This window comes from Dama dama, chromosome 30, assembly GCF_033118175.1.
Source record: "Dama dama isolate Ldn47 chromosome 30, ASM3311817v1, whole genome shotgun sequence".
NCBI classification, from domain to species: Eukaryota; Metazoa; Chordata; class Mammalia; order Artiodactyla; family Cervidae; genus Dama; species Dama dama.
In genome coordinates this window covers 33,112,119-33,135,503 of record NC_083710.1, presented here as the reverse complement: position 1 = coordinate 33,135,503, position 23,385 = coordinate 33,112,119, and the positions used below count along the sequence as shown (strand labels likewise).

At 43.5% G+C, this 23,385-nt stretch overlaps 1 protein-coding gene across 1 annotated transcript in view; it reads left to right on the top strand.

Moving 5' to 3' along the window:
* Positions 1-23,385, top strand: part of B3GLCT (beta 3-glucosyltransferase) — a 118,224-nt gene that overhangs the window by 59,865 nt on the left and 34,974 nt on the right. The window contains exons 8-10 of the mRNA XM_061133322.1: positions 3,816-3,952; positions 15,205-15,268; positions 22,483-22,602. Coding sequence (XP_060989305.1) covers positions 3,816-3,952; positions 15,205-15,268; positions 22,483-22,602 — 321 coding nt within the window. The remainder of the gene's footprint in view (positions 1-3,815; positions 3,953-15,204; positions 15,269-22,482; positions 22,603-23,385) is intronic.

The window sequence follows — 23,385 nt, the reverse complement described above, 5'->3', positions numbered from 1 at the left end:
GAAGTGTTTCTTTTCTTTAAACAAGCTATATTTACACGGTATGTTAAATGTGATGATTTTCATGTTGGTTAATGTTTAGTCATTTGAATTTTTAAGAAGATGTTGAATTTTCTATCTTAAGCCAAGGTTATTTGCTTTATAATTACTTCCCTTGCCCAGTGGTGACTTCATATATCCATAAAGTGTTGGGAAGAAATCCTTGGGTGGAACTAGGAACCTAGACACTGTTACGTGTCTACTTTCACGTCGGCTCATTTATGACTTGTTGCTGAACTGACCCAGACTGAGACGGGGAGGTGTTTGAAATACAGCCATGAGCAGAAGAGGACTCTTAGGAGACAGCACTGTCTCTCTCCTGCTTTTATTTTCTGATAAGGAATAGGGAGTGAGGTCATGATGGCTGGATAACAGAAAATACTACCAAGCTTTAGAACTTCGGGTACTTGATTTAAACAATTCTGCTGATGTTTCTTTAATGGTTGCCTTTGAAAGCTCTCCCAGGATTGGTGCATCATTTAACACAAAACTCAGAGCACCTGGGACAGGTGAGGTAGCCTGCAGATACAATGGCGAGCGAAATGGACACCACCCCAGGTCACAAGGAGGGAGTGTTCATAATTATGCAGGGGAGTTGGGCAATAGGCAGACCTGAAATACTGCATCAGATGGTAGTAAGTGCTGTGGAGAAAAAGAACACAAAATGAGAGGGATGCCGGATAGACTGGGGGTGGACTTCCTTCTCTGTTTAGGGTATTTGGGAAGAACTTCACAGCTCACGTCAGCTTGAGCCACGTGTGAAGGAGCCAAGGGAGTGAGTTTCTTGCTCTCTGATCCTGTGCCCGTGGCCCATGTACCCAGCAGGAGCTGCAGACTCACCTGGTTCAAACATGAACTCTGCATTCCCCTCTGTTCCTCTTCCACCTCAGTCTCCCGCATCTCAGAAATGGCATCCCTGTCTATCAGCCTTTCCCTTCTCCAGCAGATCTTCCCAACCCAGGAATCGAACGGGGGTCTCCTGCTTTGCAGGCGGATTCTTTACCAGCTTCAGCTACCAGCTGAAGCCCTGGTATCTCTTGTATTGGGGCTGGCCAAAAAGTTCGTTTGGGTTTTTCTGTACAAACTCAAACTTCTTGGCCCACCCAATATTGTTAATGTCTGATATTCACTTAAATTCCTAATTTTAGCTATTGCATTATTCATTTTTAGAATTTCTATCTGGCTCTTGTTTATGGGTTCTAGTTCTTTGGTAAAAATCATCTTTTCATCTATTTTCTTAACCATGTTAACTATAGTTTAACTGCAAAATCTTATTTATGAAGCTCTAGTTCTTATTTTTCTGTTTTTGGTGTGGTCCTGTTTCTTGGCGTGCAGGGTTAATTTTCACTAAATGTCAGCTATTTGATGTGAAAAACTGAAGAGACTGTGGGTGGTATCCCTTCCAACAGGAAGATTTTATCTTCTTCGGGGTTGTAAACCTTGTTTGGGCATGTTTGTTTACAGACTTCCCTTATCTGTAGACCCTTTTCCCCAGTAGACCCTGTACTCCAGCCTTGGGCTCCCAGAACTATTGTTGAAGTTTTCCTCTGCTTAGATTTTGGCCACTTCACTGCTGTTTTCCACTTGGTTCTTGTGTTTTCCTCTTGGTTTTTGTGTAGCTGAGGAGTTGAAGGGAGATAGCAGGCAGGATTTTGGCATCACTCCTTTGGGATCTGCATAAACCTCTGCCTTCGTGCAGCCTCCGGCTCCGGCTCTGTCTGCCTCCATGCAGGAGTCCGCAGGTGCCGCTCTCTGCTCTGTGCTGTCCTTTGCTCCTGTTGTTCATTCGCTCAGTCGTGTCCAACTCTGTGACCCCATGGACTGCAGCATGCCAGGCTTCCCTGTCCATCATCAACTCCTAGAGCTTGCTCAAACTCATGTCCGTTGAGTCGGTGATGCCATCCAACCATCTCGTCCTCTGTCATCCCCTTCTCCTCCTGCCTTCCATCTTTCCCAGCATCCGGGTCTTTTCAAATGAGTCAGCTCTTTGCATCAGGCGGCCAAAGTATTGGAGCTTCAGCATCAGTCCTTCCAATTTAATATTCAGGGTTGATTTCCTTTAGGATTGATGGGTTTGATCTCTTTGCTGTCCAAGGGATTCAAGAGTCTTCTCCAGCACCACAGTTCGAAAACATCAGTTCTTTGGTGCTCAGCCTTCTTTATGATCCAACTGTCACATCTGTACATGACTACTGGAAAAACCATAGCTTTGACTATATGGACCTTTATCGGCAAAGGGATGTCTCTGCTTTAATACATTGTCTAGGTTTGTCATAGCTTTTCCTTTGCTCTGAGAACCAGCAAATTCCTCGAGGGTAAAGAAGATGAATATGAGATTCCCATGGGTGGGTTCCCCTGCTCTCTGGGATGTTAACCCTCACATCCTGTTTGCCTCTGTTGCTTTCCGATGCCGTCAATCATTTGCTCTCAGAATTTCTCCAGCTTTTGTACTTGTTCTTGGTGGAAGAGCAGGTCTGACCCAGGCTGTTCTCTTGTGACATATGAACCCTGGTCTCTCTTCAGCTTCTCTTTCGTACCTTGTTTCCCATATCCTGTATCTTCCAGCCACACTAGACTAAATTTCTTCATTAAATGTATATCAAGTGTTTTTTTTCCCACTTCAGGGACTTTATATCAACTGCCTCACCTGTTCTTCCCCAGATGTGTGCTCAGCTTAGTGATATTAAAGCTGAGTTCAACGGTTATCTCCTAAGAGGTTCCCTCTCTTTCCAGGGTGGTCCCCGTAACTCTGTTTTATTTTCATTGTAGCACATGCAGTCACTATCTGGACTCATTTTATTTTCCTGCTTGCTTTCTGTCCCCCCACTTTTGTATAAGCTGTGTTCCCACCTGATATGGGATAAATGTTAAATGTTAATTGATGACACATGATAAATGTTAATTGAATGAATGAATAAAATAAGCACTGATTCTGGAAAGAATTTTCTGTTTTCTCCTTCCTCTCATCTTTCAAGCACCAGGGGGTGGGGACAGCTCTGCAGCCGTGGGCTCCATGCTGGCTCCTGCCATGTCACTCATGGCTCTTTCCTGACCCCTAATACCTGGGAGAGTTACAATCCCTGTGGCAAATAAACTTCCTTGAATTATCCTAATTTGAGTGTGTCATCTTTCAGCCTACTGACTCTGCTTTGGTCAGTAAAAATAATCGAACCCAGGTCTCCCACATTGCAGGCACATCCTTTACCAGCTGAGCCACAAAGGGAAGCCCAAGAGTGCTGGAGTGGGTATCCTATCCCTTCTCCAGCGGATCTTCCCAACCCAGGAATCAAACCAGGGTCTCTTGCATTGCAGGCGGATTCTTTACCAACTGAGCTATCAGGGAAGCCAGTAAAAGTAAATTAGTATATAAATTTCTACATTTGATTGTTTTTATATTCAAATTGTATTCATAGAATATCACTTTGTTCCTAAATTCATTAAATAAATGTTGAACTAAACAAAAAAAAGGAACAGTTTTCTTTAATAGTATTTTGATAGGAAATATTCTATAAAATAACATTTTTATGTTTATAATATAATGATGACTAACATTTTGTTCATCCTGATGGTATGATCTTAAATTGCTTTCTTCATAGACAAAGATTATTACGTATTCATTATCATATGAGTATTATATTTTTGTTAAAATTCTTTGAAAATATACAATCTGTGCTTATACTCTATCACTCAGAATATTTTACTAAAACTAGTGGTACTCATTTGTTTTGGCTCTTGCATGAATGACTTTTTAAACATTTTTTCTATCTTTTATTTAACAGGAATGGTTTTTAGGAAAAGCATTACATGACGAAGAATCTACAATAATTCACCATTATGCCTTTTCTGAAAATCCTACAGTTTTTAAATATCCAGACTTGGCTGCCGGCTGGGCCCTTAGTATCCCACTGGTAAACAAGTAAGAATTTATTAGACATTCTTTTCATTTTGTGTATGAATCGACTTTTATTTCGCTGAGTCTCGTAACTGGTGGACCTGAGTGAGCTTTTCAGCAGAGGCAGCGAGTGGAAGAGCAGGGGGACGGGCGGCAGGAGCCAGACACAGAGGCGCCATCCCGTCCCCGTCCTGTCTCAGGCTGCTGTGTGCTTCTGCTTCCTCACCTGCTGCAAAATGAGGTGAATGATGAGCTGTGAGACTAAGGCGGGCACACGAGGGCTCAGGACTCTACACCCAGGAGGGGGCTGTCAGTGGACCTGGTGATCTCCAGGCGTGACTTCGTCAGTAAGGAAATGAATCCGCAGCATGCCTGTGGGGCTGGGTTGATGGCTGGTTATGTGCATGGATATATACACGAGTTTAAACGGGGCCTGGGCAGAAGATGCTGTAGATAATCGTACCTGGCTATTTGTGTGATAATCCCAGTGATGCTTTTGTGATGTGAAAGGAGAAGGTAAATTGTAACTCAGGGGAAATATGGCTGTTGACAGCCCTCTTAACCTAAATAATTCAGATTATTTGTGAGTTTTTGTTCTTTCAGGAATGGAGAGTTGATAATGCAGTTGTGGTTTTTATTTCTGCAAAAGATTAAAGTGTTTCTATTATTTCTTACACTAAGTGCCCTGTTTCTAGAGGTTGGAGCCCTGAAAAGCTTTTTAGCCCATTGTAGATGTACAAGGTAGTAGATATGATGCCATCCGTGGTTGCCCAAAACTTCTGGACTGCTCCCTTGACATTTGAAATTTCTTTACAGTGTAATACTCTCCTTTGCAGTGTAAATGTAAGTGGCAGCAAAGTCCTCAGAGTGGATGAAAGGAATATTGTTGCTGGAATTGAAAGGGGAGATTGGTGCAGGAGTTCCACAGTGTTATTCAAGAGTCTGGTTCTCTCGTTCTCTCTGGCTTAGCGCACAGCATCATTTCATCCTAAATCCGTTTCACTTTGTGGTTTTAAGGCAGTAAGAGCTATGTGTTTCTTATCCGTGTCCAGCAGGAGAGAGCCTCTAACCGTGGAGTATGCTAATCCTTAGTCTATAGTTGTGCGTTTGTGTCAAGTTGCTACAGTCATGTCTGACTCTTTGAGACTTTATGGACCAAGGCCCGCCAGGCTGCTCTGTCCATAGGATTCTCCAGGCACAAATACTGGAGTGGGTTGCCATTTCCTTCTCCAGGGGATCTTCCCGACCCAGGGATTGAACCCGAATCTCTTAGGCCCTGCACCTGGGACATCTCTAGTTGGATCGTGTCCAATTAAAGTTGATGGGGACAACTTAAGGCGTCTACAACCTCTGGACCGTGAACAGCTGCCAGGGAACTTTAGGGCATCAGTTGGGATCAAAATGACTCTGACTCTGGAGACCTCTTTATTGACCTAAAAAATTAATCAAAATCAGAATTCTCTTAGAAGGCTCTGTATTGTGTGGTTAGCCAACAGCGCCCACTGCAGGAGTGTTTATTCCCTGTGTCTGCTTTCCTTGACTGATGAATCAGTAGGTAGGGCAATGATTTATAGTTACTTATGAATTTCTTCTTTGCTTTTTGCTTCTCTTCTTCTCACAGCTATTTGTAAGGCCTTCTCAGACAACAGTTTTGCCTTTTTGCATTTCTTTTCCATGGGGATGGTCTTAATCCCTGTCTCCTGTACAATGTCACGAACCTCTGTCCATGGTTCATCAGGCACTCTGTCTATCAGATCTAGTCCCTTAAATCTATTTCTCACTTCCACTGTATAGTTATAAGGGATTTGATTGAGGTCATACCTGAATGGTCTAGTGGTTATCCCTACTCTCTTCAGTTTAAGTCTGAATTTGGCAATAAGGAGTTCATGATCTGAGCCACAGTCAGCTCCAGGTCTTGTTTTTGCTGACTGTATAGAGCTTCTCCATCTTTGGCTGCAAAGAATATAATCAATCTGCTTTCGGTGTTGGCCATCTGGTGATGTCCATGTGTAGTCTTCTCTTGTGGTGTTGGAAGAGGGTGTTTGCTATGACCAGCGCGTTCTCTTGGCAAAATTCTATTAACCTTTGCCCTGCTTCATTCCGTACTCCAAGGCCAGATTTGCCTGTTACTCCAGGTGTTTCTTGATTTCCTACTTGTGCATTCCAGTTCCCTATAATGAAAAGGACATCTTTTTTGGGTGTTAGTTCTAAAAGGTCTTGTAGGTCTTCATAGAACCATTCAACTTCGGCTTCTTCAGCGTTACTGGTTGGGGCATAGGCTTGGATTACCGTGATATTGAATGGTTTGCCTTGGAAACGAACAGAGATCATTCTGTCGTTTTTTGAAACTGCATCCAAGTACTGCATTTCGAACTCTTTTGTTGACCGTGATGGCTACTCCATTTCTTCTAAGGGGTTCCTGCCCACAGTAGTAGATATAATGGTCATCTGAGTTAAATTCACCCATTCCAGTCCATTTTAGTTCGCTGATGCCTAGAATGTCGACATTCACTCTTGCCATCTCCTGTTTGACCACTTCCAATTTGCCTTGATTCATGGACCTAACATTCCAGGTTCCTATGCATATTGCTCTTTACAGCATCGGACCTTGCTTCTATCACCAGTCCCATCCACAACTGGGTATTGTTTTTGCTTTGACTCCATCCCTTCTTTCTTTTTGGAGATATTTCTCCACTGATCTCCAGTAGCATATTGGGCACCTACCGACCTGGGTAGTTTGTCTTTCAGTGTCCTATCATTTTGCCTTCTCATACTCTTCATGGGGTCCTCAAGGCAAGAATACTGAAGTGGTTTGCCATTCCCTTCTCCAGTGGACCACATTCTGTCAGACCTCTCCACCATGACCTGACCGTCTTGGGTGGCCCCACACGGCATGACTTAGTTTCATTGAGTTAGACAAGGCTGTGGTCCTGTGATCAAGTTGGCTAGTTTTCTGTGATTATAGTTTTAGTGTGTCTGCCGTCTGATGCCCTCTCACAGCACCTACCGTCTTACTTGGGTTTCTCTTACCTTCCACCTGGGGTATCTCTTCATGGCTGCTCCAGCTGCGACGGACTGTGCAGAAGCATGCTGGCTGCGACGGTTACAAATAGCTGTGAAAAGAAGAGAAGCAAAAAGCAAAGGAGAAAAGCAAAGATATTCCCATTTGAATGCAGAGTTCCAAAGAATAGCCAGGAGAGAAAGAAAGCCTTCCTTAGCGATCAATGCAAAGAAATAAAGGAAAACAACAATGGGAAAAACTAGAGATCTCTTCAAGAAATAGAGATACCAAGGGAACATTTCATGCAAAGATGGGCTCAATAAAGGACAGAAATGGTATGGACCTAACAGAAGCAAAAGATATTAAGAAGAGGTGGCAAGAATACACAGAAGAACTGTACAAAAAAGAACTTCATGACCCAGATAATCACAATGGTCTGATCACTCACCTCGAGGCAGACATCCTGGAATGTGAAGTCAAGTGGGCCTTAGGAAGCATCAGTATGAACAAAGCTAGTGGATATGATGGAATTCCAGTTGAGCTATTTCAAATCCTGAAAGTTGATGCTGTGAAAGTGCTGCACTCAATATGCCAGCAAATTTGGAAAGCTCAGCAGTGGCCACAGGACTGGAAAAGGTCCGTTTTCATTCCAATCCCAAAGAAAGGCAATGCCAAAGAATGCTCAAACTACTGCACAATTGTACTCATCTCATACGCTAGTAAAGTAGTGCTCAAAATTCTCTAAGCCAGGCTTCAGCAAGATGTGAACCAAGAACTTCCAGATGTTCAAGCTGGTTTTAGAAAAGGCAGAGGAACCAGAGATCAAAGTGCCAATATCCGCTGGATCATCAAAAAAAGCAAGAGAATTCCAGAAAAACATCTATTTCTGCTTTATTAACTGCGCCAAAGCCTTCGACTATGTGGGTCACAATAAATTGTGGAAAATTCTGAAAGAGATGGGAATACCAGACCACCTGACCTGCCTCTTGAGAAACCTGTATGCAGGTCAGGAAGCAACAGTTAGAACTGGACATGGACCAACAGACTGGTTCCAAATAGGAAAAGGAGTATGTCAAGGCTGTATATTGTCACCCTGCTTATTTAACTTCTATGCAGAGTACATCATGAGAAACGCTGGGCTGGAAGAAGCACAAGCTAGAATTAAGATTGCCAGGAGAAATATCAATAACCTCAGATAAGCAGATGACACCACCCTTATGGTAGAAAGTGAAGAGGAACTAAAAAGCCTCTTGATGAAAGTGAAAGAGGAGAGTGAAAAAGTTGGCTTAAAGCTCAACATTCAGAAAACTAAGATCATGGCATCTGGTCCCATCACCTCATGGCAAATAGATGGGGAAACAGTGGAAACAGGGTCAGACTTTATTTTTTGGAGCTCCAAAATCACTGCAGATGGTGACTGCAGCCATGAAAATTAAAAGACGCTTACTCCTTAAAAGGAAAGTTATGACCAACCTAGATAGCACATTAAAAAGCAGAGACATTACTTTGCCAACAAAGGTTCATCTGGTCAAGACTATGGTTTTTCCAGTGGTCATGTATGGATGTGAGAGTTGGACTGTGAAGAAAGCTAATGCCGAAGAATTGATACTTTTGAACTGTGGTGTTGGAGAAGACTCTTGAGAGTCCCTTGGACTGCGAGGAGATCCAACCAGTCCATCCTAAAGGAGATCAGTCCTGGGCGTTCATTGGAAGGACTGATGCTGAAGCTGAAACTCCAATACTTTGGCCACCTCATGCGAAGAGTTGACTCATTTGAAAAGACCCTGATGCTTGGAGGGATCGGGGGCAGGAGGAGAAGGGGACGACAGAGGATGAGATGGCTGGATGGCATCACCAATTCGATGAACGTGAGTTTGAGTAAACTCCGGGGTTTGTGATGGATAGGGAGGCCTGGCGTGCTGCGATTCATGGGGTCGCAAAGAGTCTGACACGACTGAGCGACTGAACTGAATGAATTTCTTCTGCTCAGTTCAGTTCAGTTGCTCAGTCGTGTCCAACTCTTTGGGACCCCATGGACTGCAGCACGTCAGGCCTCCCTGTCAATCACCAACTCCCAGAGTTTACTCAAACTCACATCCATTGAGTCGGTGATGCCATCCAGCCATCTCATCCTCTGTTGTTCCCTGCTCCTCCTCCCCCCAGTCCCTCCCAGCGTCAGGGTCTTTTCAAATGAGTCAACTCTTCGCATCAGGTGGCCAAAGGAATGGGGTTTCAGCTTCAACATCATTCCTTCCAATGAACATTCAGGACTGATTTCCTTTAGGATGGACCAGTTGGATCTCCTTGCAGTTCAAGGGACTCTTAAGAGTCTTCTCCAACACCACAGTTCAAAAGCATCAATTCTTCGGCTCTCAGCTTTCTTTATAGTCCAACTCTCACATCCATACATGACTACTGGAAAAGCCATACGCTTGACTAGATTGACCTTTGTTGACAAAATAATGTCTCTGCTTTTTAATGTGCTGTCTAGGTTGGTCATAACTTTTCTTCCAAGGAGTAAGTGCCTTTTTATTTCATGGCTGCAATCACCATCTGCAGTGATTTTGGAGCCCCCAAAAGAGAAGTCTGCCACTGTTTCCACTGTTTCTCCATCTATTTGCTATGAAGTGATGGGACCAGATGCTGTGATCTTTGTTTTCTGAATGTTGAGCTTTAAGCAAACTTTTTCACTCTCCTCTTTCACTTTCATAAAGAGCCTCTTTAGTTCTTCTTCACTTTCTGCCATAAGAGTGGTGTCATCTGTATATCTGAGGTTATTGATATTTCTCACAGAAATCTTGATTCCAGCTTGTGTTCTTCCAGCCCAGCATTTCTCATGATGTACTCTGCATATAAGTTAAATAAGCAGGGTGACAATATACAGCCTTGACATACTCCTTTTCCTATTTGGAACCAATATGTTGGTCCAATGTCCAGTTCTAACTGTTGCTTCTTCACCTGCATACAGATTTCTCAAGAGGCAGGTCAGGTGGTCTGGTATTCCTATCTCTTTGAGAATTTTCCATAGTTTATTGTGGTCCACACAGTCAAAGGCTTTGGCATAGTCAATAAAGCGAAATAGATGATTTTCTGAAACTCTCTTGCTTTTTCGATGATCCAGCAGATGTTGGCAATTTGATCTCTGGTTCCTCTGCTTTTTCTAAAACCAGTTTAAACATCTGGAAGTTCACAGTTCACGTACTATTGAATCCTGGCTTGGAGAATTTTGAGCATTACTTTGCTAGCGTGTGAGATGAGTGCAATTGTGCAGTAGTTTGAGCGTTCTTTGGCATTGCCTTTCTTTGGGATTGGAATGAAAACGGACCTTTTCCAGTCCTGTGGCCACTGCTGAGCTTTCCAAATTTGCTGGCATATTGAGTGCAGCACTTTCACAGCATCAACTTTCAGGATTTGAAATAGCTCAACTGGAATTCCATCACCTCCACTAGCTTTGTTTGTAGTGATACTTCCTAAGGCCCACTTGACTTCACATTCCAGGATGTCTGGCTCTAGGTGAGTGGTCACACCATCGTGATTATCTGGGTTGTGAAGGTCTTTTTTATACAGTTCTTCTGTGTATTCTTGCCACCTCTTCTTAATATCTTCTACTTCTGTTAGGTCCATACCATTTCTGTCCTTTATTGAGCCCATCTTTGCATGAAATGTTCCCTTGGTATCTCTGATTTTCTTGAAGAGATCTCTAGTCTTTCTCATTCTGTTTTTTCCGTCTATTTCTTTGCAATGATCAGTGAGGAAGGCTTTCTTATCTCTCTTTGCTGTTCTTTGGAACTCTGCATTCATGGGTACATCTTTGCTTTTCTCCTTTGCTTTTTGCTTCTCTTCTTTTCACAGCTATTTGTAAGGCCTCCTCAGACAGCCATTTTTGCATTTCTTTTTCTTGGGGATGGTCTTGATTTCTGTCTCCTGTACAATGTCACAAACCTCCATCCATAGTTTATCAGGCACTATGTCTATCAGATCTAGTCCCTTAAATCTATTTCTTACTTCCACTGTATAATTGTAAGGGATTTGATTTAGGTCATACCTGAATGGTCTAGTGGTTTTCCCTACTTTCTTCAATTTAAGTCTGAATTTAGCAATAAGGAGTTCATGATCTGAGCCACAGTCAGCCCCCGGTCTTGTTTTTGCTGACTGTATAGAGCTTCTCCATCTTTGGCTGCAAAGAATATAATCAATATAATTTTGATATTGACTGTCTGGTGATGTCCATGTGTAGAGTCTTCTCTTGTGCTGTTGGAACAGGGTGTTATGACTAGTGTGTTCTCCTGGCAAAACTCTATTAGCCTTTGTCCTGTTTCATTCTGTACTCCAAGGCCAAATTTGCCTGTTACTCCAGGTGTTTCTTGACTTCCTACTTTTGCATTCCAGTCCCTATAATGAGAAGGACATCTTTTTTGGGTGTTAAGTCTAGAAGGTCTTGTAGGTCTTCATAGAACTGTTCAACCAGCATTACTGGTTGGGGCATAGACTTGGATTACTGTGATATTGAATGGTTTGCCTTGGAAATGAACAGAGATCATTCTGTCATTTTTTGAAACTCCATCCAAGTACTGCATTTTAGACTCTTTTGTTGGCTATGATGGCTACTCCATTTCTTCTAAGGGATTCTTGTCCACAGTAGTAGATATAATGGTCAGCTGAGTTAAATTCACCCATTCCAGTCGATTTTAGCTCACTTTTTCCTAAAAAATCGACATTTACTCTTGCCATCTGTTTGATCACTTCCAATTTGCCTTGATTCATGGATCTAACATTCCAGGTTCCTATAGCAATATTACTCTTTACAGCATTGGACCTTGCTTTCTTCACCAGTCACATCCACAACTGGGTGTTGTTTTTCTTTGGTTCCATCTCTTCATTCTCTCTGGAATTATTTCTCCACTGATCTCTAGTAGCATGTTGGGCACCTATCGACCTGGGGAGTTCATCTTTCAATGTCCTGTCTTTTTGCCTTTTCATACTGTTCATGGGGTTCTCAAGGCAAGAATACTGAAGTGGTTTGCCATTCCCTTCTCCAGTGGACCACATTTTTTCATTTCTTCTGCTCAAGTCATCAGAAAAACTGGTTACTTAAAACATCTCATGATACTCACTTTCTTAGGCTTTCTCATTAGAAATACTTCCTCAGTGGAAATATACTCTACATCAGTTGAGTTCATTTGCTCGGTCATGTCCGACTTTGCAACCCCATGGACTGCAGCACGCCAGGCCTCCCTGTCCATCACCAACTCCCGGAGCTTGCTTAAAGTCATGTCCATTGTGTCAGTGATGCCATCCAACCGTCTCATCCTCTGTTATCCCCTTCTCCTCTTGCCTTCAATCTTTCCCAGCATCAGGGTCTTTTCTAGTAAGTTAGTTCTTTGCATTAGTGAGTGTTGAATTAACACTTTCCAACCTTTCCTGGTGATCCATCTAATGTGATCTCCTCACCCTAACATCAATTTTAAAAAATTGCATTTTTGGAGACACGCTCGTTAATTTTCAATAAGGTGATTTCTTTGAATAAGTGTTACTACAGAACACAGTTATTGGTTTCTTCTGTTGTTTTTCTACCAGCAAACCTTATCTTGATTTCCTCCAATATCTTACTCTGTTGACTATCTCACAAGTGGCATTAGAAAAGCCAGTAGGAAGTTTTCCTAATACAGAATTGAGGGGTTTGCCATTTGTTGCAAGTTTCCAGTCTAGCTGTTGTGTGATTAGAACTGAAATCTGAATGTCAAATGTCTTATTTGCTGGGAACTGAATATTTAATGAAGAAATATTTTCATGAAATAAAATGGGATTTCTGGCCTTGTTGGTTCCTGAAATTCACATTTGAACAGTCCTTGAGTATAGCCCTTGGTTGGTGTATAGAAAAATGAAACCTAGGTCCTATCATCACTGGGACTTGCCTCTTAAGTTAGGTGAATTCCCCCTGCACACTTTTAGAACTGGGACTCCTTTGCAAGATGACTGGGTTAGACTCTGGGTGTCCCATGAGGCTGACTCATCCAAGGGAAGTTCGTGATATTGATTAACCATCACTGGTTCTGGCAGATTCCATGGGTTGCTAAAGGCAGCCACTTACAGATGTCAGCGTACGCACTGATCTGTCTCTAGTCAATCAGTGCTCATCTTAAAGAGAGTCTGTCAGTGGCTGTCACTTTCTGTCCTCTGGTTTTCTTCAAAGGAAAATGTTCAAGAACTGAGTGAGAAAGAAACTTAGAAAGTCAGGAGTAGAGAGCCTGTTCAGAGTGACAGTTCAGAGGTGTTTATTTTCTATTAAGAAGGGGCAGGGCTGGCATGGCCATCTGACATTGGAGTCTGATCACAGTTCTCTGTTTCTTGCCTGTGGCAGTAAGCTCAGGTATGACTTGTTTTTGGTCTTTGGAATCTGAATATGGTCTGATCAGATGTTGAAGGCACTTGTCATGAGTCCAAATTCCGAAGTTAACTTAGAAGAGTTTATTTATAAAAACTGGCTCCAGCCAAGCAGAATTCGAGCTGGGCAAGATTCCGTGCCAGGGCAGGTTTTTCCCTCTTAATATATATCAGGAATGCACTGAGAATGCAGTCTCTTTATGTAACATCCTCACCCACTCCTGCTCATGGGTCCGTGGGCAGATACCCAGCAGGAATGTGACAGAGATTCTTTCGGGCTTTTTTAGGGCTGTCGGCCGTCAAGCCACTTTCATATCAGCCGTGAAACCATTGCTTTATAACTAAACGTAAATTACAACCTGTGGCCTCCTCCTTCATCTCTGTGACACGGCGTCTAAAGCCTGTGCTCTGTGACAGCCTGGAGGGGTGGGGTGGGGAGGGAGGTGGGGGGTTCAGGACTGAGGGGACACGGGTATGCCTGTGGCCAACTCATGTTGATATATGGCAAAAACTAGCACAGTATTGTAACTATCCTCCAGTTAAAATAATTTTTTTTTTTTTTAAAAGAAATATTTGTGCTTCAGCCAGGCTGAAAACTCAGTAAGGACTTTGGAAATTTGTTACTACTTTTCTTTTTAAAATCACTGTGATTTCTTTGCAGTTAAAAATATTTATTAAGTGAAAGTGTTAGTCACTTAGTCATGTCCAACTCTTTGCGACTCCATGGACTGCAGCCCGCCAGGCTCCTCTGTCCATGGGATTCTCCAGGCAAGAATGCTGAAGTGGGTAACCATTCCCTCCTCCAGGGGATCTTTCCGAACCAGGGATCGAACCCGGGTCTCCTGTGTTACAGGCAGATTCTTACCATCTGAGCCACCAGGGAATATTTATTAGGAGGTTTGTAATTGCAATGAGGGGTCCTACCTCTAGTCCTGTAACAAGCATAGAACCGTGTGGCATCTGAGTGGTCTTGGTAAGTGCAATTCTCTCTCACTCAGCTTGGTATCAAGGAATATATTGGTATTTGCTCTCACCCATCCAGGTTGCTCACTGAGCACTGGTTTTGGGGGGCATTGGGCAGTGTTGGGGGCACACAGCAGAAGTATAGAGGGTGTTATGGGGCTGCTGTGTGTGATGGATGAATGGGCTGTGCTTCCCACTCTGGGAGCAAAGGAAGCTTCTGTTTAGTCTGGAGGGAAAGCCTGGAAGCCCTTGAATTTGGTCTTAAAGAAAAGGCTGCCAGGCGAAGGTTGGGTCGGGGTGAACTAGGCCAGGGGTGTGCTCTGGGGGTGGCAGGAGGGTGCTGAGGAGCCAGGGATTCTAGAGCCTGGTGGGGTTTGGGGCTTTTTCTGTGTTGAAAAGAGCCATTAATGATTTTTTGAAGCAAGAAAATAACTTGAAACTGTTATTCTTTCCTGAAACCATCTGCTCTCTCCCCCTGAAAACTCCACAAACTGTAGTTCATCAGGGTCATTAAACATAGGAGACTGGAAAAAAAAAAAAAAAATAGGAGACCGAAACATAGCAACCTGTGTTTCCTTGTCACGCAAGCTTCTTTTCTGTTCCTTTCTGTTATTCAGTCAAGGATTATCAAGAGTTAACACACTTTATGGCTTTTTGAAAGACATTTATTATGTCGTATTGTGTTTTATGGTATTTTCCAGGTGTTGAAATAGTGAAACCTGTGTTTGCAACAAGTCTTCCCTTCATTTCCTGGTGCACAAATAATTCTGTTTTCAGAGTCCTTTGCCTTAAGGAAATGAAAGTCTTAACTTTTACCTTAAAATATCTATTTTTGTTTTCAAATATTAGAAAGTCTCAAGAATGTATTACTCTTGTTTGATGCCTATTTTGGTTTTTAAAAAACCTCACATTGTCTCTTATTTTCTAGGCTTACAAAGAGATTAAAGAGTGAATCCCTGAAGTCTGACTTCACGATAGATTTAAAACATGAGGTGGGTCGTGAACTTGTTTGGTTAAAAGTCTTCGTAATCAAGAATCTGTGTCTTTTTAAATGGTAATAAGGTCATACACATCGATAATTACCTTAAACATAAACAGGTTTAATGCACCAACCAAAAGACAAAGGCTGGCAGATGAAAACACCTGCATGTTTGCACTTCCACTTACCACATCACTTACTTAACCCCCCAAGTTGTAGGTAATTATTTTATAGTGTTAAGTTAATCATATTTCCATTATGGCTTTTAATTGTAATTATTTTTTGTCTGGCTATTCATTGTGAAAACTTATAACCATCTTTTACTTTTGTGATTATGTAATATTATTTGCTTAATACCATTATATTATGGTTGGTTAACAGAAAATAGTAGAATTCTATATTACTAAAGTGAAAGTGTTAGTCGCTCAGTTGTGTCTGACTCTTTGTGACCCCATGGACTGTAGCCCACCAGGCTCCTCTGTCCATGGGATTTTCAAGAATACTGGGGGCCGGGGTGGGGGGTTGCCTTCTTCGCTGGAGAAGCATCTTCCTGATCTAGGGATCAAACCTGGGTCTCCTGCATTGCAGGTGGGTTCTTTACTGCCTGAGCCACCAGGGAATCCAGAGGTGAATGTTTAAAAAACTTGCCAAAATGTCATTAAAATACCTCTGGTCTAATCTGGTGCTTCGGTTGCTCGCATGCCTCCGTCGCGTCTCTGGTCTAATCTGGTGCCTCGGTTGCTCGCATGCCTCCGTCGCGTCTCTGGTCTAATCTGGTGCCTCGGTTGCTAGCATGCCTCCATCGCGTCTCTGGTCTAATCTGGTGCTTTGGTTGCTCGCATGCCTCCGTCGCTTCTCTGGTCTGACCTGGTGCTTCGGTTGCTCTCATGCCTCCGTCTCGTCTCTGGTCTGATCTGGTGCTTCGGTTGCTCGCATGCCTCCATCGCGTCTCTGGTCTGATCTGGTGCTTCGGTTGCTCGCATGCCTCCGTCGCATCTCTGTGCTGGTGCTGTGCAGCAGGATGGAGCCATCTGGTCCCCTGGCATTTAGTGGACACTGGTCGCTAAGCATCCTGGGGCAGGTGGCAGGCGTGCCATCGTGAATCCAGTAGTCTCTGATCATCAGTTAGGAAGGTCTCTCTGTGTAGCTTATTCATGGGTACATCTGATGGCCAACCCTCCTTTCCCTCCAGAGAATTCTGAGTCTTAGGACATTGGGGTCAGTCATGACACGTAGCTCAGTCCAGCAGCACTGGCCGCCTGCCAGGAGCAGAAAGGGCACTCGAAGGATTTTCATTTGAGGGGTGTTTTTAAATTATGAAAATACATGTCAGAAATCATTCTTTTCCATGAGAGGGAGGGAATGACTAGTTGAAAGCCAGGGTCTGTCTAGATATTTTTAATGGATAATCAGCTCAGGTATAGATTCCCAGGTTTGGGAGCTTATGGAACATTGAATAACATACAAAAAAAACCGGAGAAAAAGCTCTTAACATACCTGAAAGGTATAAACATCAGTCAAAATATCTGTGTTTAAGAGAGAGAACTTGACTGGTTGCCTGGATGTATCTCCCCAAGAGGACCCCACTTTGTTCTCACCAGAGTAAATAGCTTTCTTGAATTCTCTCCCTCTCCCCCTTCTCTTATTATTTTATAATGTATGAATGTATCTCTGAATATATACTAGGTAGTTTCGCATCCTTCTGGGCTTCATATAAACAGAACTGTACCATGAATATGATTATAATTTGATTTGAAACTCATCTGTGTTGGTATGTGCAGCTTTAATGAATTTATCATCACTTTCTATAAAGTCTGTCTCAGGACTATACCATGGTGCATTTGCCCAGCCTCCTGGTCGTGGGCCTCTGGGTCACTCCTGGCTTTTTGCTATTACAGTCACTGCTTCTGTGAACATCTTTTACACATGTCATGGTGATCATCTGTAAGGGTTTCTGAACAGCAGAAGCTTTTAGATTGTTTTGTGACTGGGACTCACTTTAAAAAATATGTTTTTCATTGTGACTCAGTGTACTTGTGTGTTGTTCTTGTGTTTTGTTATTGATTTGCAGCTTAGCATGACTGGTCTGTATAACAGTCATTTGAAATATTTTTAGGCTTAACTCTAAGACCAGGTTCATGTTCAGTTTTCAGAAATGGAGAAAAGGATATACGTGCTCTGATTGGAGGGTACATTATTCTCTTCAGGGGCTTTCCTGGTGGCTCAGATGGTAAAGAATCCACCTGCAATGCAGGAGACCTGGGTTTGATCCCTGGTTCAGGAAGATTCCCTGGAGGAGGGCATGGCTGCCCACTCCAGTATTCTTGCCTGGAAAATCCCACGGACAGAGGAGCCTGGTGGGCTAGAGTCCATGGGGTCGCAAAGAGTCAGACATGACTAAATGACTAACACTTTCACTTATATCTGCTAAAGAAGAAATAGATAAATCAGTTAATCTTGTGTGCTTTTCACATATTTCCTCCCTCTCTCCCTTCCTCCTTTTTTTTGTTTTGTCTGCTTGATATGTCATTTACTAAGGGAGGGATATGAAAATCTTCCCTATGAGTGGTGACAGTGTCTCTTTGTGGAACTGCCAACTCTTGCTATTTATAGTCTGGGGCTATGTCAATAAGAAGCGTACGGGTTTAGAATTGTCATGTTCTCTTGGTAAATTATCTTTATCTCTAGTAATGCTTGTTGCCTCAGTGTTTATCTTGTTGATAGGAACACTTTTATACTAGCTTTCTTTTGGTGTTTGCCTCATAATTGTTTTCCATCTTTTTTCTTTCAGTACTTTCATGTCCTTATCTTTTGATGCGTTTCTCTTGAAGAGGATATGCTTATCTTTTTCTCCCAGTTTGACAACCTTTATCTTCAAACCATGTAGCAAATTTACATTTACATTTTTCAGGATTTGTTGTTGTCGGTTGCTTAGTCATGACTGACTCCTTTGTGACCCTGTGGACTGTAGCCCACCAGGCTCTTCAATCCATTGGATTTTGCAGGCAAGAATACTGCAGTGGGTTGCCATTCTCTTCTCCAGGGCATCTTCCCGACCAGGGATCGAACCCATGTTTCCTACTTTGCACCTTTGTTCCCCCTCCCATTTTTCTTTTTCTAACCTTAACCCTTTTGGAAGTTCAGTCTCAGTGTCTTTTTCTTAATTGTTATTTTAAACATTTTAACATGCATGCTTAACCTTGTTGTTGTTTAGTCATTAAGTCTTGTCTGACTCTTTGCCACCCCATGGACTGCAACAGGCCAGACTCTGTTATCCACTGTTTCCCAGAGTTTGCTCAAGTTCATGTCCATTGAATGGGTGATGCTTACCTAACCATGGCTAATTAGTCAATATCCTGAAAATTTAAGGACCGGAGAATATATCCCTCTCAATCTGATGCTCTTTTGTCCAGCAGCTTTGTTCTGTCATTCCTTTTAACTCCGCAACTCAGATGTTGCCCTTACTTTATGCGGTTACCATTTGCATTAACTTAAACCCTGTATTTCCTCACTATTTTGTTTTGCTTCTGGACCCTGCTAATGGAGATCATTTTTATTCTTCCTGAAGTATATCGTTCAGAATTTCCTTTTCAGTGAGGTGGCAAATTCTCAGGTTTTCCTTTAAAGATAATTTATTTCAGCTTTGTTCTTGAGGCATGATTGCATTGTGTGTTCAGACCGTTCGTCGCATCACAGCAGCGCTGCTCCCCTGTGCCCTTTCTTCTGTTACTGCTGTTGTGTTGGGTGATAAGCCATCACTCTCACCTGATTGTAGCCAATCTGCTGTTTCTCTGGCTGCTTTAAGATTGTTCTTTGTCTTTGGTGTTCTGCTGTTTTCACTTGTTCAGTCACTCAGTCCTGTCTGGCTCTTTGCAACACCATGGACTGCAGCATGCCACTCTTCCCTGTCTTTCTCTGTCTCCCAGAGTTCACTCCAACTCATGTCTGTTGAGTCAGTAATGCCATCCAAACATTTAATTCTCTGTCACCCGCTTCTCCTCCTGCCCTCAATCTTTCTTAGCATCAGGGTCTTTGCCAATGAGTCAGCTCTTCACATCAGGTGGCCAAAGAATTGGAGCTCCAGCTTCAACAACAGTCCTCCCAATGAATATTCAGGGTTACTTTCCTTTTGGATTGACTGATTGAATCTTCTTGCTGTCCAGGGGACTCTCAGGAGTCTTCTCCAGCATCAGAGTTTGAAAGCATTAATTCTTTGGTCCTCAGCCTTCTTTATGGTCTGTCACATCCATACATGACCACTGGAAAAACCATAGCTTTGACTGGACAGACCTTTGTTGGCAAAGTAATGTCTCTGCTTTTTAATACTGTCTAGGTTTGTCATAGCTTTTCTTCCAAGGAGCAGTTTCACTATGGTGTGTGTGTGTGTGTGTGTGTGTGTGTGTGTGTGTGTGTGTGTGTGTGTGTGTGTGTGTGTGTGTGTGTGTGTGTGTGTGTGTAGAGGGCTTCCCTGGTGGCTCAGATGGTAAAGAATCTGCTTGCAATGTAGGAGACCCAGGTTCGATCCCTGGGTCTGAAAGGTCCCCTGGAGAAGGGAATGGATACCCACTGCAGTAGTCTTGTCTGGAGAATTCCATGGACAGAAGAGCCTGGCGGGCTGCAGTCTATGGGGTCACAAAGAGTCAGACATGACTGAACAATTAACATATACACACACACATGCACACACATACACCCTATACTTTATTTTCTTGGGCTCCAAAATCACCGCAGATGGTGACTGCAGCCATGAAATTAAAAAACACTTGCTGCTTGGAAGAAAAGCTACGAAAAACCTAGATGGCATATTAAAAAGCAGAGACATCACTTTGCCAACAAAGGTCCATCCAGTCAAAGCTATGGTTTTTCCAGTAGTCATGTATGGATGTGAGAGTTGGACCATAAAGAGGGCTGAGCACTGAAGAAATGATGCTCTTGAACTGTGGTGTTGGAGAAGACTCTTGAGAGTCCCTTGGACTGCAAGATCAAATAAGTCAATCCTAAAGGAAATCAACCCTGAATATTCATTGGAAGGACTGATGCTGAAACTGAAGCTCCAATCCTTTGGCCACCTGATGCAAAGAGCCTACTCATTGGAAAAGACCCCTGGGAAAAATAGAAGGCAGGAGGAGAAGGTGATGACAGAGGATGAGATGGTTGGATGGTATCACCAACTCGATGGACGTGAGTCTGAGCAAGCTCTGGGAGATAATGGAGGATGGGGAAGCCTGAAGTGCTGCAGTTGCAGAGTTGGACATGATGAGTGACTGAACAGCAACACCAATGTCTAGACGCAGACTATTTTTTTTCTCATCTTACTTAGCATTCCTTGGGCCTTTCTATAATAGAATTGTTAAGCAATTAAAAAAAATTCTCAGCCACTGTCTTTTCAACTGTTTTCTCCTCCCCTCTGTTACTCTTTCTGGAACTTTAGACATATGCTAGAGGTTTGCACTTCTCTTTCATGTTCCCCATTTCTGTTTCTTGCTGAGCTACAGTTCAGATAATTTGGGGGGCTTCATCTTTTAGTTCCCTAGTTTTTATTCAGCTGTGTCTATGATAGGCTGCTTATCCTTACCATTAAAATGTTCATTTTCGGCTTATATTTTTCATGTCTTGGCGTTCTAGATATTTCTTTTTCAAATTTGCTTTCCTGTGTAATCTTTCAGAAATTTTGCTCATGTTTTAAAGCTTTTCTTTATAAAAATATATGAAACAGTAGTTTTCTAATCTGTGTGCTTGATCATTCCAATTCCTGGATTCTTCTGGGTGGGCCTGATTAAGCTGTGTCCTCTGGCTTTTGCTGTTCATCTCCTGTCTTTGTTCTACTTTCTGTGATTTTTCTGAGTGCTCTTGCTCCTGGGGACTTAACCTGTGACAGTCCGCAAGTCCTGTTAAGGTTGTGGGCTCCTCAGTAAGGCTTTGCATTAGCTTTTGCCTACTTGCTATAGATTCATACTGACTCAGGGCCACTCTATTTAAGGTATTTTTGGACTATGTAGGTGACAGATTAGGGAGGCCTGGCTCTTGGTTACAAAATCTCAGGATAGCTGGAGATGAGTTTTCCCTATCTAGTGCCAAAGTCCCAGCTTCATGTGGGGGTTTGCTGTTAGACACCCCCACTTGGGTGGGTCACGGGCTTTATTCTCTTTAACACATATCAGAACCTCAGCATGCCCAGAACCCAGCTGATACCTGCGAGGGAAAATGACCCTCAGGGACCTTCTCTCCCAGGTTCTCACTTTCTTTCCATTTTTGTCTTTGTAAGCTCCACGTTTTGTGCCAGTTTAGCAGTACATTAAAAAGCTTTTAAAGATATTTTATGCAGTATTTTTAGATAGTTTCAGCCCATTGGTTATTCAGGGTGTGTAATTACCATCCTGCAGGAAACCAGAGTCACGATGATCTTACGTTTTATCTGTCTCTGTGATGCTTTAGAATCCTTAAAATAGCTTCCCTGGAATTGCTTATGACAGTTTTGAAATGTTTTGGAGGTCGGAATATTGATTCTTTTTTAAAAGAATTAATTTACTGGCCGCACAGAGTCTCTGTTGCTGCTCAGCGGCTTTTCTCTGCTCTCTGCAGGGCGGGCTTCTCGTTGCGGGGGCCCCTCCTGTTGCAAAGCACAGGCTCCAGGCTTGCGGGCTTAGTAGTTGCAGCACACTGACTTGGCACTTGTGGTGTCCGGGATTGGTTGCCTTGTGGCACGTGGGGTCTTCCTGGACCAGGGATTGAACTCCCGTCCCCCTGCATTGGCAGGTGGATTCTTAACCACTGGACCACCAGGGAAGTCCCCCCCGGATATTGATTCTTAATTAACTGTTTATGGTTAATAAAAGATTTGATTGCTCCACATGGAATTATTGTCTTGGTGCGTGTTAAGTCACTTCAGTCATGTCTGACTCTTTGCGACCCCATGGACTGTAGCCCCGCCAGGCTTCCCTGTCCCTGGGATCCTCCAGGCAAGAATGCTGGAGTGGGTTGCCATGCCCGCCTCCAGGGGATCTTCCTGACCCAGGGATCAAACCTGTGTCTCACGTCTATCGCCTTGGCAGGCAGGTTCTGCACCACTAGCGCCACCTATTGGGAAGCCTGCGGAACGCTGCCATGTAGATGTGGTTCAGTGTGATGTTCTCGGAGGAGGGGAGGTGTAGCTTTCCCTGGAGGCACGGCGCACCTCCGTGGACGGTGGTTGTTGGCTCTCATTCACGCCGGTTTCCTGTGTGACAGATCGCGCTCTACATCTGGGACGGAGGGGACGGACTCCCGCTCACGCCGGTGCCCGAGTTCTGTACAGACGGGGTGGGCTCCTCCTGCGCCACCTCGTTCCAGTCTTCCCTGCCGCTCTGTGTGAGTAACGGAAGGACAGCTTCCTGTGTGTCAAAGGGAAATATACATACCGTGCGTGATGTTGCCCTAGCAGTTCACACACTGAACAAACACCGACACCTGCCACCTGCCCCGTGAGAACTGTATGTCACGTTTCTGGGGATGATAACCCCGTAAGGTGAGCACCACTGTTCCCCTATCGGACACACGAGAAGCGAGCGCCCCGGAGCTGCAGAGGCATGGCCCCCAAGTCAGTTCTTTGGTTGAAGGAATAGCACAGAGCTGCTGCAATTCCTGGTCTGTTTCCTAGAAAGGCAGTGTCAGACATTTCCAGTTGTTCCTAAGCCCTCTCCTGAAGCCCACCTCTATCCACCTCTCAGCCAGTGACCCCGCTCTGACCTCACCTGAGACTGTCCACAACTTTCAGAATGCATCTGCTCATGGTGGGCCCTCGGTCCAGTCCCCAGGATGAACCTGAAGACCATGGACTCAGCTGGGTGGTTAGCAGTCCTTCCTCATAAGGAAAAGCAGGTTCACTGCCTCACATGTTCTCCCTTATTTCCAAGTCACTGACACAGAAGTCTGGGTTGAATTTTCAAAGAGGAGTATGTGTATTCACACACACACACACACACACACCAACAGTGGGAGAGAATCTGTACTGTTGGCATAGTACTTGAGAGGGAAATGTCTTTCCAGACATTGTCATTGTGCTTGCTTGTTTCTTTAATGTTCTTCTAGAAAATCTGGAAGGGTTGACCTCCTAGTGCCTTGAGTGGCATGATGAAACTGCAGTTGCGTGTC